Source organism: Drosophila suzukii, chromosome X (assembly GCF_043229965.1).
Source record: "Drosophila suzukii chromosome X, CBGP_Dsuzu_IsoJpt1.0, whole genome shotgun sequence".
NCBI lineage: Eukaryota > Metazoa > Arthropoda > Insecta > Diptera > Drosophilidae > Drosophila > Drosophila suzukii.
Genome location: NC_092084.1, coordinates 30970220 through 30983299, shown reverse-complemented (window position 1 = coordinate 30983299; position 13080 = coordinate 30970220). Strand labels below are relative to the sequence as shown.

Genomic DNA, 13080 nt, shown 5'->3' with positions numbered 1-13080 from the left:
TGGAAGCGGAGAGTGAAAGGAAAATGGACGATGGGAAGTAGACCCGTTGAGTGGGTGGTAGTAAGCGGCAGTTAAAATGACGCCTTTGGCCAAATTTAGCTAACTTTGTTAAGTTTGTTTTGACCGTGGGAGCTGAATGTCGGCCGTCGCTTCCGAGGGGCTGCATTGGATGATGAAGTGCCCAGACGGCAATAGAACCACAGATACGGGAGAAGTGGTTCTGCGGATGATGGGGCTACAAACGGGGTCTAAGCCGGGCAGAAATTAAAAATCAACTGCCGCGTGGGCGAACACACCAAGCACTTAAGCAGCTGACCAACTGAGTAATTGAAGGAACTAATTGGAAACGAAGGGATAAAGTAAAGACAGAGTTTAGGATGTAGCGAAACAGCTTTATGGGGTACATTAATATACATTTTGATTTGTATACCCTTGCAAAGGATATAATGATTTCAGTCAGACGTTTGCAAAGCAGTGAAGGAGACTTTCCGACCCCATAAAGTATATACATACAAATATTCTTGATCAGCATCACTAGCCGAGTCGATCTAGCCATGTCCGTCTGTCCGTGTGAACGCTGTGATCTATAAGAACTAGAGAGTTGAGATTTTAGATTTAGATTTCTTATTTTAGCACGCAGTGCAAGTTTGTTACGATAACACGCCATGTTCACTCTGACGTCTACAAGCCGCCCAGAACTGTGGATTCTACAGTTTTAGTGCTAGAAACTAATTTTAACTGATATATATTGGATTCGTCAATACCTTTCGATTGACCTAAAAAAGTTTGCCACGCCCACTAACCGACCAAAGCTGTGGCACCCACGTTGTATTGGTCTCGCCAAATCCAATCGATTGATCTAGAAAAAATTTGATAGAAAGCGAGAGGAATGGAGATGTATTCATACAGAAAATCGGCTGCTTACGAAATTTCACTAACGCCACCTAGGTTTCACATTATGTGGCGTGTTATTAAAATCTCGTAAAAGGCCGATAGGAATGACGGTAGGTGGCGCCTTTTTATTAGCTGAGGCGTTTTCTCTTGTTTAAATAAGGAATTTTCGAGTCTTAACACCTTTTTTACCCTTTATCGTTCCAACAAATTGTGCACTTTAAGACACTAAAAAATAAATTTTATCAAACTTTTTTTCTCGAAATGGTATTTTTTGAGATAGGACACGTTTTTATTATAATCTATTCGATCGATTTTCGGGGAAAAGCATCATCTAAAGTTTTCTCTGAATTTCACCAGAAGAGATTTCTGTGACACCCCCATAGACGTGGCCGCTCCCCTGAGTGACTTTGCCAGTGATTCTATCTAGACTTCTCCAGTATTTATTTCTTTGATTCCATCACTATTTTGTTTTTTAAGGAGTATAGAGCTAACACGATTCAAAACCATGCAGCGAGTGCACGTGCACCATTAAGTGTGATTTTAAACGGTGTAAGGAACACAGAAAAGCCAAAAAATTAGTGCAGATAAGTAAGCCAAATATCTAATTTTAAAAAAAAATGTACCATTGAGAGTGTTTGGGATAAATGTGAAATGTATTTTTCACGAGAAAACATGCTGAGAGGCATCCTCTGGACCGTTTAAAATCATTACTTTTCCCAAAAACAAATCCAGCCAGTTAATTACTACAGACACTTATCTTATACATAGATAAATAAATTGTATTTTTTTAACTTATGAAATATTTCTTCACGCAATAAATGCAGCTAATTTTTAAGAAAATGTCCTACGGCCATGAGGAGTTAGAACTTCCAACTCACATAAATAAAACATAAATATATAAGTCTAGTGACAGGACTGCATGCTAATGCAAGGATTCGTACTGATTCAGATGCAGACCGAAACGAAAATGAAAACGAAATTAAAAAGTGCAAAAAAACAATATACGAAATATGTACACTCCACTAGCTTGGCAGCCTATTCAATTTGGCATTTCGAATTCCACGCACATATTCCATTAAAGTCGTTGGCGTAATTTTAATTTCGGATTCGGTCCTTTTTTCCTGGAAGCACTAGAAGAAGCTAGTAAGCAGCAGCTTCTTTAAGGACCTAGAATAACAATTTGGTAGAATATTAAAGGAGCTGCCAATCAAATTGAAATTTAATTTGCACAACAAAGTAGATGCTAAAAAACACTCACCCAAATTATTAAACCCCTTCTCCAAGTCCAAATACGGGCCACCTAGTCGCCGCCCGTTAGCAGTCCATAAAATTGTGATTTACTCCCGTTGAGATTTCAATTACTGCCGCTTTATTGGCAATAAATTTCCGTATAAATTAGGCGGGCCAACTCCCGATCCGTGTCCGCAAGGGTTAAGGTTAAACAAAGCGGCAAGTAGCAGCACGTAAATGTTGCCGAAAGGTGAAGCGGTCAGAAAGGGGCCTTTGGGTCTACTGCGAAGCGGCAAATCAGCCGTAATAAGTCAAACGATAGCGACACATGGACACCCAGTGCTTTTAAAAGCAAAGTAAAAATTTAGGGTAAATGATTGTCTTTTATTTCTTATAACTATTCTTCAAAATTATAAAAATGTAATAACTAAATAGTGTTCAACTTGTAACTCCAACATTTGCTTCTACATAACCCCTTTTTTTAATAAATATATATGCCCCTTAAGTATAAGGTATAAAAATTGATTGCCATGCAAATAAAAATTCAACGATTTCCTTGAGCACGTCCAAGTCGTCATCTTCGTTGTTAGGACCTACATTTTAAAATCGCTTTTTTTTTTAAATCGCTCTACCCAGACAAAAACTTTTTTGTTTTGTTTTGTTTTGGCCTTAACTCGCTTTTCTAGAAACGCGGAAAATATCAAAGCCGCTTCCGAGACAGCCAATCATGAAGTGCCGCAGGTGGGGCCCCAACAACTTCCGCTCCGAGGGAAGCCTAACCAACCTGACACCTTCGAAGTCCGAGGGTTCAGGACTGTTGTAGGAGGACCTTCTTAAAGCTGTTCAATTCAAATATATCACATTTTAATTTATACATTCAAACCAGGGACCACAAGAATCATTTGGTGTTTATACCCGTTACTCGTAGAGTAAAAGGGTATATTAGATTCGACGGAGAGTATGTTACAGGAAGAACTATGCGTTACCAACCATATAATGTATACATATATATTATTGATCAGAATCACTAATCGAGTCGATCTAGCCATGTCCGTATATCTGTCTTTCTGTCCGTATGAACGCTGTGATCACGGAAACTATAAAAGCTAGCAAGTTGCGATTTGGCATTCAGATTCTTAAGGTTCTTGCGCAGCGCAAGTTTATTTCAGCAGAATGCCACACTTACATACACCCATAATGCACGCGTTGTGTGCGTCTAGCGCCCACATTTTTGAATATTTTTTAAAAGTGTCATTTTAATTTGATTATCAATAACTTTCTTCAGAACAAAAATGGTTAAAACAGGAACATTCATTAAAAAGTTATAAGCAAATAAAGAATTTGACGCTAGATGGCGCTGTTGATAGGTGCGCAATTTTGGGCAGTGCTGTCATGACTCAGGTAAAAAAACGGACAGATCAGCTAAAAATACGGAAAAAGGGACAAAAAACGGACAGAAGAAATCATTATCCCTTACCCCGATGCGTATATAATTATTGATGGAAAAAGGTCTGAGGAAAAGCCGTTAGATACGTACACATTTCTTTTCGGTTGATTTAATTTATGCATGATTTTTATGCACTTTAAAGCCAAATAAATTTGTTTGTAAACTAAACATAAGTTTTCTGTTTTAAGATTATTTTATTTATTGATTTATTCTCAGGTTAAAAGGCAATTGAAAAATTACCTATGTGTCTTATTAAAATCGAAGCAGTCATTAAAAACTTATAAGCAAATAATAATAAATATTTTGCAATTCAGGCAAGATTGCACACCACATGCAGCAAATTAGCTGTTTTCACTAATACGCCACCAAGCCGCTAGGGGCGCTATAGGTTAGTTGGCACTAAAGGGTATGTGTTTTAGTGAAAAAATCCCTCTCGCACTACCGTAAGCTCAGTAACGGGTATCTAATAGTCGAGGCCATCGACTATAGCGTATTCTCTTGTTTTTGTATTTAATCTTCTGAAATCTCTTCCTTTAAAATACATTTTTTTGAAGACTGCATTTTTAATTTCTTTAAATAAAATCAAATTAAATTTATAAAAATGTAGGTCTTTTGAAATATATAGAGCGTGGTATTCCTAAGAGTATAAGTTAATATGGGCCGTTCTTTTACAAACCGAACACCTTTTTTGGGTCACATTTTTGAATTGCCTGAAACTATTTTTACGTATACTCTTCGATAGCTACATAAGTAAACATATGTAAAAGGATTTTTCCGAAAAAACGACTATTTTTTTAGTTGGAATTTTTCAAAGCTTGCAAAAGAGAATCAAACAAAACACCTCTTAACGAGGTAAGGGGTCGTGACGATCACGCACCATCAACGTACAAAAGTTCTGATACCAACTTTTGTGACGCATAATGCTTGTACATTCGACTAAATAAATACATTTTCTAAAATGTTCTCGTTCTGCCCGCCTTAGCAAAATATTAAAGCTTCCAGCTTCAAAGGCATATTTTATAGCAGGATGTCGAATGAGAACATTTTAGAAAGTGTAAGTGCAAAGCGCAAAGTGCCTGATATGCAATCCTTTTTGTGTTTTCGATACCTTTGGACTAGTATATCACTCCATATAATAGGACCATCGCTGCAGATTTATGATTCAGCTGCTATGTATAGTAGTAGCCTTCGCACTCGCCTGGTGCGCTTTGTCTATTCAAAAAAATACCAAAACTATACGAATCGGTATAAGAGTTCAAAACGAATTTCTATTCCGGTTCTCATACCGGATCTCAAGGTTGAATCGGTTTGTTTAGTTAACGCTTCCAATTCGTCCGATTTTTACGAAACTTTTAATATTGTATTAAAAGTGTATTACATCGAATCGCATTCTAACGTTCTAACAGCCGCGAGGACATAAATATATATGTCGGAGTCGGAGGTCGGAGTGCTTTTCGAGCAACAGATCTCGATTCTACAAAATTCGTTATTTTCAAAACAGATATTAAAATTTTTATAGAACAAAAATGTGTGTGTGTATTTAAATATTTAAATCGGATATTCCTAAAGAAATGGAATTCACTTAGTATCCAAAAACATTTGCGTGTTTTATTATCCTAGGGCTTATCACAAAATCGTGTTCCTCCAGACCAGTGGATTCCCACATTTTAAAGATACTGCGAATCTGTGTAGAGGTCACGGAACTCGAGCAACTGATCCAGCGCTGTTTCGTACTCATCCCGCTCCAAGCTAGAATTGGAGTACGCTTTCAACTTGGGAAGCTGCACGCGATGCGTCTGGGCGTGCAGGTTGTCCAGATGCTCGCCCAGCTTGGTGGAATTCTGCAGGGCGGCCAGTAAGGGTACTGAATCAACACGAGTACCCGACTCACGTTCCGCACCTCCAAGCAATTGGAAGCCATCACTTGAGATGTTTCCCCTAAACATATCGTAAGGAAATGGCAACTGCGTCTTCAGCGGCAATGGGGTAGATGCAGCATTGCTGATACTGCCATGATAGCTGCACTGGTAATACAGCTGCAGCATATGAGAGACGCTATCACAGCCATAGGCAGCCATTTGCAGTTGTTCGCCGGCCCTCTCCCTGGGGCGCTTCAAACGGTTTGCGGGAATGCCACGAGCCGTCACCGATTGCATTACATAGGAGGTGCCCGGATCGCAGCCCGGCGTGAATTGTGTGAGCAGCGCATGGTCTCCGCTCTGGTCTAGAAACTCTATAAGATCCTGCTCCTCTTTTAATCCAAATGGCAAAGCCATTCCTGCGGCAGTCATCCTCCGTCCCGAAGGAGAAACACGCTCGCAGAAGCGTAACAACGACTCGGGCGTTTGCCGCAGGCGGTAACCCAAGGTGGCGGTGTCCAAAAAGGCAGCAAGCAGCGCCGATGTTTGGTATAGATTATCTGCCTGCCACTGGAGTCCCGGCAGGGTGCGCGATTTGAGATTGTTGTTCCGCCAGATGCTCTCCAGCGTGGACAGTGGCGTAAACATCGTGGCTTGCTCGCTGAGATGGTGGTAGCTCATTACACTGTTTACAACTCGAATGCTGTGCGACAGGCGGGCATCTGAGAGAAAAACAATGTTCACAAGGTCGCCTTTCCTAAAAGCCGCATTACTCACCCGCTTGAGCGTAACTGGTGACCCTTGGATAGTACAGCGGCAACACAAAGCTAGCCCGACTGTATTCGTCGTTCAGGTGCTCCATACACTTTCCGGCCAGCCCTCCAAAGCCATCATCAATGTCAAACATCACGTGAAAGCCCTGCAGGCCGTCGCACTCCTCCACATACAAGCGGATGCGATCGCAGAACTCGTCGTTGAAGGCGATTTCCTGCCAAAGTTCCGCTCCGGCAGAGTAGGAGCCCAGTGCTTGGACATTCGGGTCCCTGACCAACCCCGGCAAGACATTCAGGGTCCGTGGATGGTACCGGGCATAGAGAAAGTCCGCCCAACTGTTTGCAGTCTCCGCCAGCTGATAGTTCTTTTCAGGCGCCACGGAATTTTTCAGCAGATCTCTCTGGTACTCGGAAATTACAGCCGGCGGCTTCTCGTGCACGTCCAGACGCTGCGCGGATACCCCGCTCTCCTCCGCCTGCTGTCGAGCCTGCTGCAGTTCCTCGCCCGTGCCCAGCGGCAACAGCTCCTCATCGCGTTGAACAAAGTTGCCGTACAGCTCGCCCGTGACCGGAAGGTGTCCAAGATTTCCGGCCAAATCCACGGACAGGAGGCGGGGTGTATAGGTGGTGCGATTAAGGGCATTCAGTCCCTCACGGTACAGAACATCATTGTTGGGTAGCTGCTCCTCGGCCACCTGGTCGCTTTCGTCTCCATACCTGAAGTTGGCCTCCTGGAAAACAGGATTTTATGTCTTTTTCCGGCAGGCATGTGGGTGCAACAGCTTACCTGTTGGTTCCAGAAGTGGGCGCCCACATAATTCGCGTATGTTCCAAACTGGAAGGTCAAAATCTCGCGTGTATGGTTCATAACAGCCGGCACAAGTGACTAATTTGCATTGCATTGCACGAAACGCGCCGAGCTATCGTTTGCGCAGGGAACATCGATAAATAGCGAGTGAGTCAAGCCCGATTACTCCAAAAGAGTGTTTACACTAGGCTGACCCCATTTATCGGGTTATGTCAGGTGTTGTTTGATTTGATGTTAATACGAAGGGCAATCAATTGGTTTATTAATGATTTCCTCCTAGGGGTCTGTCAGGAATCTACCAATTAAATGGAATTAAAGCTAATTTATTAGTGAAATATGCAAATACGTAGGAGGGACTTTCATAATTTATTTTTTTACCAATTTATCAAGACTAAGATTTTTCTACTAGTGAAACTCTTAGCCGATCTGATTACTAGGCTTATGTAAAAGAAAACCAACAACCCCATAACTCCATAGCTCCGCCCTAGTGTAAGCAGGCTTGAAAAAAGATCGAAGTGAACTCCATAACTCTATAACTGCACCGTAGTGTAAACGCGCCTTACATTTCAAAAGTAGAGCCCACTCTACCGAATAACCCTTACGAAGCAGTAACTAAAACAACCAAAATCACGTTTAGAGCTAATTTATTCGACGGGCCGTACATCCGCACATGTACATAGGTTTACGAAGTGCCCTAGCTGTTGAGCACCAGGGAGAGGTAGCAGTTCCAGATGAGAGCGATGCACTGCACATAGATCACCTGGTAGCCCAACGGCACAAAGCTGAAGTTGATCATCTGGGCGGCTGGCCAGAGCATGTAGTTCCGGACCAGGATAGTGGGGTAGCTGTCGAGGATGCGCTGCCGGATCCGTACGACGGGCTCGCCGTTGACCAGCGGCACCAGGAAGGACATGGCCAATGCGAACGGAGGCACAAAGAGGGCTTGGTCGGCCAGCATCTTGATGGCTCCTCGGCGCATCGGAGTGTAGGTTTTGGGAACTCTCGACTCCAGAAATAGGTACCATCGCCGCAGAACCGGACCCACGAACACCATACCAAGGGCACCAAATCGAAGGGTTCGCGCGGCATCCCAATCGTCAAGCGGTTTCTTTTCGATGGCCAACTGGGCTATCGCATCGCCCAGACCCATTACCGTCGCCACTTTAAATCCTTCCTTCAGAAACACCTTGAGTCCCGTCATCATTATCTGAATTCAGACCTTAATTCAATTAATTATAAACTGGCAAATTTCAAACACAACTGAGAATTACCTATTCGCTGTGGTAAACATTGCGTGTGCGTTTTTAAGGGTTGTCTATTGAACTCAAATGGGTCGTTGGGGCAACTCTAAACCAAAATGTCACAGCTTACCCACATCGGTTTATGATGTAATATGGATAATACCTATGATAATACCACTCATAACAATTCTGGCTTTTTGGCATTGAAAACCAAGATAATTGTTGTAATCCTGAAATTAACAGGTACGGAGAATCTGATTATAGGTCTATTCTACTGATTTCAGCTTCTTGCGCTTTTGTGGCGGGCCCGCCTCGTCCTCCTTTTCCACTTCACGCCGTCGTCGTTTGTAATAATCGTAACCACTTCTTTGTCCCTTGCTTTCATTCGCTTTTTGACATATGAAGGTTTTTTTCGATCATAGCCACGTCCCCCATATTATTTGCTGCTCCATTTACAGGGATTTGCTCCCTGTTTTCGATTTACGCTTCTATTTCTTTGGTGCGATGACATCTTTCAGAACTACTTTTTTCCATTCGTCTGAGTGTTCCTTGAAAGTTATAGACAATGTCGTTGACTTCATGAATTGTGGTCTGCGACCGGTGACCAACAAATGCCGCACATCGTGCTCCTTTTGTTTCAGTGTTTGAGTAGTGGCTAGCAGGTTGCTACGGATCTTGTAGTAGCTAGCAGTGGGTATCAGCCTGTGTTTGCGTCCAAGTTTTTCTAGTCCGCCCGGCGGAGAGATTTAGCAATCTCTTCGGGAACATGGATGCGTTGCTTGTAGGGATCACATCGCCCGGACAAGAGATCACAATCGAGAAATTCCACCCTAGGTGGCGATGGAACAGAAGGAAATTCCTGTTCCTCCTCACCAGCGACTGGTTTCTTGGCTTTCCGATGCATGGTGACCATCCTATAGCCGGCGGAGGGCAATCTCCGGATGCCGTACTTTCCCTTAGAACTCACATAGGCAACGGTTTCGATCTTTGGCGCTCACCCGCGGTGTGCCCACGTGCTCCTCGCCGGGCAGCTTGATGCCATTGCCGACCAGCTTGCGAATATCCGCTCCTTTAGACACTGCATCAGGCAGGCTTCATGGATTTGTTCATTGAAGTTGTGAATCGCATCGGCGAAATATCCACGCGCCGTCACTCCTGGGAACAGCTTTGCCATTGCTCCTTCTCCAGGAACTTGCTGCAAAGTTCCTTCACCGCCTTCCTGTCAGTTTTATTCGTGCGGCGCTTAATAAAACTGTACAGGCTGCTAGCCAACGAAATCAAGAGACCCGATTTGAAAGTCTCGAGCTATCGATCTACTATCATAATTGCACATAATTGCAGGAATTACCCTATTATATTTGTTTTCATCCCTTACCCTTAATGTTTAGATATAAACGATACTATCGCAATATTATCGATATTTTCTCCTCAAACATCAAAACTATCGATGGTGCTACCATCGATGTTTTTGCAGCTCTATGTTGTAAATCATGCCTTTTATACACACTATTTTTCCTTTATATCCCTGCTCACGGCGAACAAGTTTTTGCAGGCTGTTCACATAGGCCGTCGCTGTTGCAAATGCATCTAATTTCGAAGAAGAACAACAACTACAGTGTGTCCTTTAAAAAGCAAATCTTTAATCCAGCGGGGTGCAGCGACTCCGCGGGCATATAGAATAGCTTTTTTCTTTCTTTTAAATGGCCCATGTTTATAGTTTTTACAATTACATGCAATAGTTTTTACATCATGATTAGTAGTCTTGTGCGTTCAGCAGAACTATCGTAAAAATTCCATCAGTGATCAGGTATCATGTTGTTCTGCAGAACGCGTCCGGTATGTTATTTAAATCCAACTAGGTTTTTACATGGACTCATATCTGTAGATTTGGAATTTTCATTTTCTGGAACTATCGATAGAGAGTCGATGGACCAATAAATCCCATCTCTCGCTCTTTTTGTTGTTGCGGCTGAGAACGCGTGCTGCGCATTTTCCCAGGGTTTCCTGATCGCCGACCGCCATGAGTCAGAAAGCCCAGAAAATGGCGCAGTTCCATGAACTGGAGCTGGATCAGCGCATCCTAAAGGTGAGTTCCTTCAATCCCAGCCGATAGCTCTAGTACTGAAGACTCTGTGCTCCCTTTACTTTTCAGGCGGTGGCCCACCTGGGTTGGCAGCAGCCCACGCTCATCCAATCCACGGCGATTCCGCTGCTTCTGGAAGGTAAGGATGTGGTGGTACGTGCGCGTACCGGATCCGGAAAGACGGCCACATACGCGCTGCCATTGATCCAGAAGATCCTTAACTCCAAACTAAATGCCAGTGAGCAGTGCGTCAGCGCCGTGGTCCTGGCACCCACTAAGGAGCTTTGCCGCCAGTCGCGGACGGTGATCGAGCAGCTGGTCGAGTCCTGCGGCAAAGTCGTTCGCGTGGCGGACATTGCTGGCAGTTCCAGCGACGCAGTGACCCAGCGGCACGCCTTGGCCGAAAGACCCGACATCGTGGTGGCCACACCGGCCAAGTTGCTAGCGCACGCTGAGGCCGGAGGAGTGGTGGATCTGAAGCATGTGGAGACCCTTGTGGTGGACGAGGCGGATCTGGTGTTTGCCTTCGGCTACGAGAAAGATTTTAAGCGATTGATCAAGCACCTGCCTCCGATCTACCAGGCTATCTTGGTCTCCGCCACTCTTACCGACGATGTAGTGCGGATGAAGGGTCTGTGCCTGAACAACCCGGTGACGCTTAAGCTCGAGGAGCCAGAACTGGTGCCTCAGGATCAGTTGACGCACCAGCGCATCCTGGCTGAGGAGAACGACAAGCCGGCTATTTTGTATGCTTTGCTTAAGCTAAGGCTCATACGAGGGAAGACCATTATCTTCGTGAACAGCATCGATCGCTGCTACAAGTGAGTAAACTATGAAATTAATTTTAGAAGTCCTTTAGAGCCAATGAAGATATTCCTAAGAATACCGGGAGTGGGCAGCTGGCAACAGTTGGCGCACGCATGACTAGAAACTAATCTTCTCGCAGATGGCACATCCAGTTAACCTTAAATACCGACATGGCACTTATATATTAGACACTTATTATTCTCCAATTAACCTTTTCAGGATTCGCCTGTTTCTAGAGCAATTCGGCATCCGTGCCTGCGTTTTGAACTCTGAGCTGCCGGCCAACATTCGCATCCACACAATCAGTCAGTTCAACAAGGGCACCTACGACATCATTATAGCCTCCGATGAACATCATCTGGAGCAGCCTGGGGGAAAGTCCTCGGCCAGCCGCAAATCCTCGCGCACTGGCGACATAGAGTCGAGTGCCTCCCGCGGTATTGATTTCCACTGCGTGAACAACGTGATCAACTTTGACTTTCCCAGGGATGTAACGTCTTACATCCATCGGGCTGGCAGGACGGCCAGAGGGAACAACAAGGGCTCCGTCCTATCCTTTGTGAGCATGAAGGAGGCCAAGGTCAACGCCGCCGTAGAGAAGAAACTGTGCGACAGCTTCGCAGCCCTGGAAGGCGAGCAGATCATCAAGTAAGTGGTAAATACTCACATAAAAAGGTGATATTGCAAACCAATCCCTTTAGGAATTACCAGTTCAAGATGGATGAGGTAGAATCCTTCCGTTATCGTGCTCAGGATTGCTGGAGAGCCGCGACGCGAGTCGCAGTCCACGATACTCGCATACGGGAGATAAAAACGGAGATCCTAAACTGCGAGAAGCTAAAGGGATTCTTTGAAGAGAACAAGCGTGATCTGCAAGCACTGCGGCACGACAAGCCATTGCGCGCCATCAAGGTTCAGAGTCACCTGTCCGACATGCCCGAGTACATTGTGCCAAAGGCTCTGAAGCGAGTTGTTGGTTCTACTGCATCAACTGCCGGAGCTTCGGAGGCCAAACAGCCACGACAGTCGGCTGCAAAGGCTGCTTTCGAGCGACAGAGCAATGATCCGCTGATGGTTAGCCAAGTGGACTTCCGCAAAAATCGTCCTGCCCCCCGGCGGAAAAAGAAGGCGTTGTAAGGAAGCAAATGCCTCTGGGGAATCGGTATCCATAATCGCTATAGTCCGTAAGCAAAAATTGATTTCGTTTGTATGATTTAAGAAAAACATAAAAATAGCTTTATACAAGATGTGAACAATTTTATATAACGTTTTAATTTTTGGAAAAAAAAATAGTAGCAAATGGATAAACTAAATTAAAAAAGGGAAAATATAAACTCATAATAACTGCGAGGGCTGGAAGTGTATTGCTGAAAATCTAGACCACTTTCTTTTAGGGGTAACCTAAAGTTTTGCTTGTTGAACATTGAATATTTATTAACAAAAAAATCCCATGTCTGCACTGGACTCAAAACAGTCTCCCTAGCGCTCATAGTCCAACACTTTTTTTCTGTTCCAACCAACTTCTGTCCAGAGTGGTATTTGCCACTATATTAAAACCCAAATAACCTGCGGCTCAACAGAGACCGTTCGGCACTAAATTCAAGCGGAATTTTTAAAGATGTACGTAAGAGTTTCGGTCGAATTCAGGGATCAGCGGTTTAAACACACGTTTTGACAAATATATTTTCACCTCTTGAGTTGATGAAAAGAAGTTTGAGTATATGCATACAAATTATACAATTAGATATAAAAATTGGTTTAGGATGTAAAAACAAGGAAGAACGCTATAGTCGAGTACCTCGACTATCAGATACCCGTTACTCAGCTATATGGAGATATGCAAGCAGCAAAGCGAGATTAAAATGCGCCACCTACCGGCGGTATACAGATTTAAGCGTTATGGGCGTTAGAGTGGGCGTGGCAAATTTTTTTTTTGGA

At 43.9% G+C, this 13080-nt stretch overlaps 4 protein-coding genes, 1 non-coding gene and 1 pseudogene across 6 annotated transcripts; 2 read left to right on the top strand and 4 right to left on the bottom strand.

Annotated features, from left to right (window-relative positions):
• Positions 1-5081: 5081 nt before the first annotated feature.
• mst (misato mitochondrial distribution and morphology regulator) lies at positions 5082-7149 on the bottom strand. Its single transcript, XM_017076300.4, has 3 exons — positions 6991-7149; positions 6208-6934; positions 5082-6152 (listed from the first exon to the last, which is right to left on the bottom strand). Exons 1-3 carry the CDS (start codon positions 7069-7071, stop codon positions 5239-5241), a joined length of 1722 nt encoding a protein of 573 aa, XP_016931789.1. The 5' UTR covers positions 7072-7149; the 3' UTR covers positions 5082-5238.
• A 489-nt stretch (positions 7150-7638) lies between these two features.
• Positions 7639-8488, bottom strand: LOC108011210 (mitochondrial inner membrane protein Mpv17). Of its 2 annotated transcripts, none has more exons than XM_017076302.4 (2): positions 8283-8488; positions 7639-8218 (listed from the first exon to the last, which is right to left on the bottom strand). In XM_017076302.4, exon 2 carries the CDS (start codon positions 8213-8215, stop codon positions 7706-7708), a length of 510 nt encoding a protein of 169 aa, XP_016931791.2. In that variant the 5' UTR covers positions 8216-8218; positions 8283-8488; the 3' UTR covers positions 7639-7705. The 2 variants fall into 2 exon arrangements, with proteins under 2 accessions (XP_016931791.2, XP_016931792.2); XM_017076303.4 differs by having other exon boundaries at positions 7639-8230; positions 8283-8419.
• A 252-nt stretch (positions 8489-8740) lies between these two features.
• Positions 8741-9165, bottom strand: LOC108011211 (uncharacterized). The gene is given in 2 exon segments (XM_070997616.1): positions 8741-8958; positions 8961-9165. Coding segments are annotated over 2 exon segments (423 nt in total).
• Positions 9166-9208: 43 nt separating this feature from the next.
• Positions 9209-9426, bottom strand: LOC139353435 (uncharacterized; annotated as a pseudogene).
• A 756-nt stretch (positions 9427-10182) lies between these two features.
• Positions 10183-12389, top strand: Ddx56 (putative ATP-dependent RNA helicase DDX56). The gene is made up of 4 exons (XM_017076299.4): positions 10183-10338; positions 10405-11156; positions 11362-11790; positions 11844-12389. The coding sequence occupies exons 1-4, from the start codon at positions 10273-10275 to the stop codon at positions 12277-12279; spliced, it is 1683 nt and encodes a 560-aa protein (XP_016931788.2). The 5' UTR covers positions 10183-10272; the 3' UTR covers positions 12280-12389.
• On the top strand, positions 11195-11287 carry LOC118878280 (small nucleolar RNA Z30a). Its single transcript, XR_005014783.2, has one exon. It is a non-coding gene; the product is annotated as a small nucleolar RNA Z30a (small nucleolar RNA).
• Positions 12390-13080: the final 691 nt, after the last annotated feature.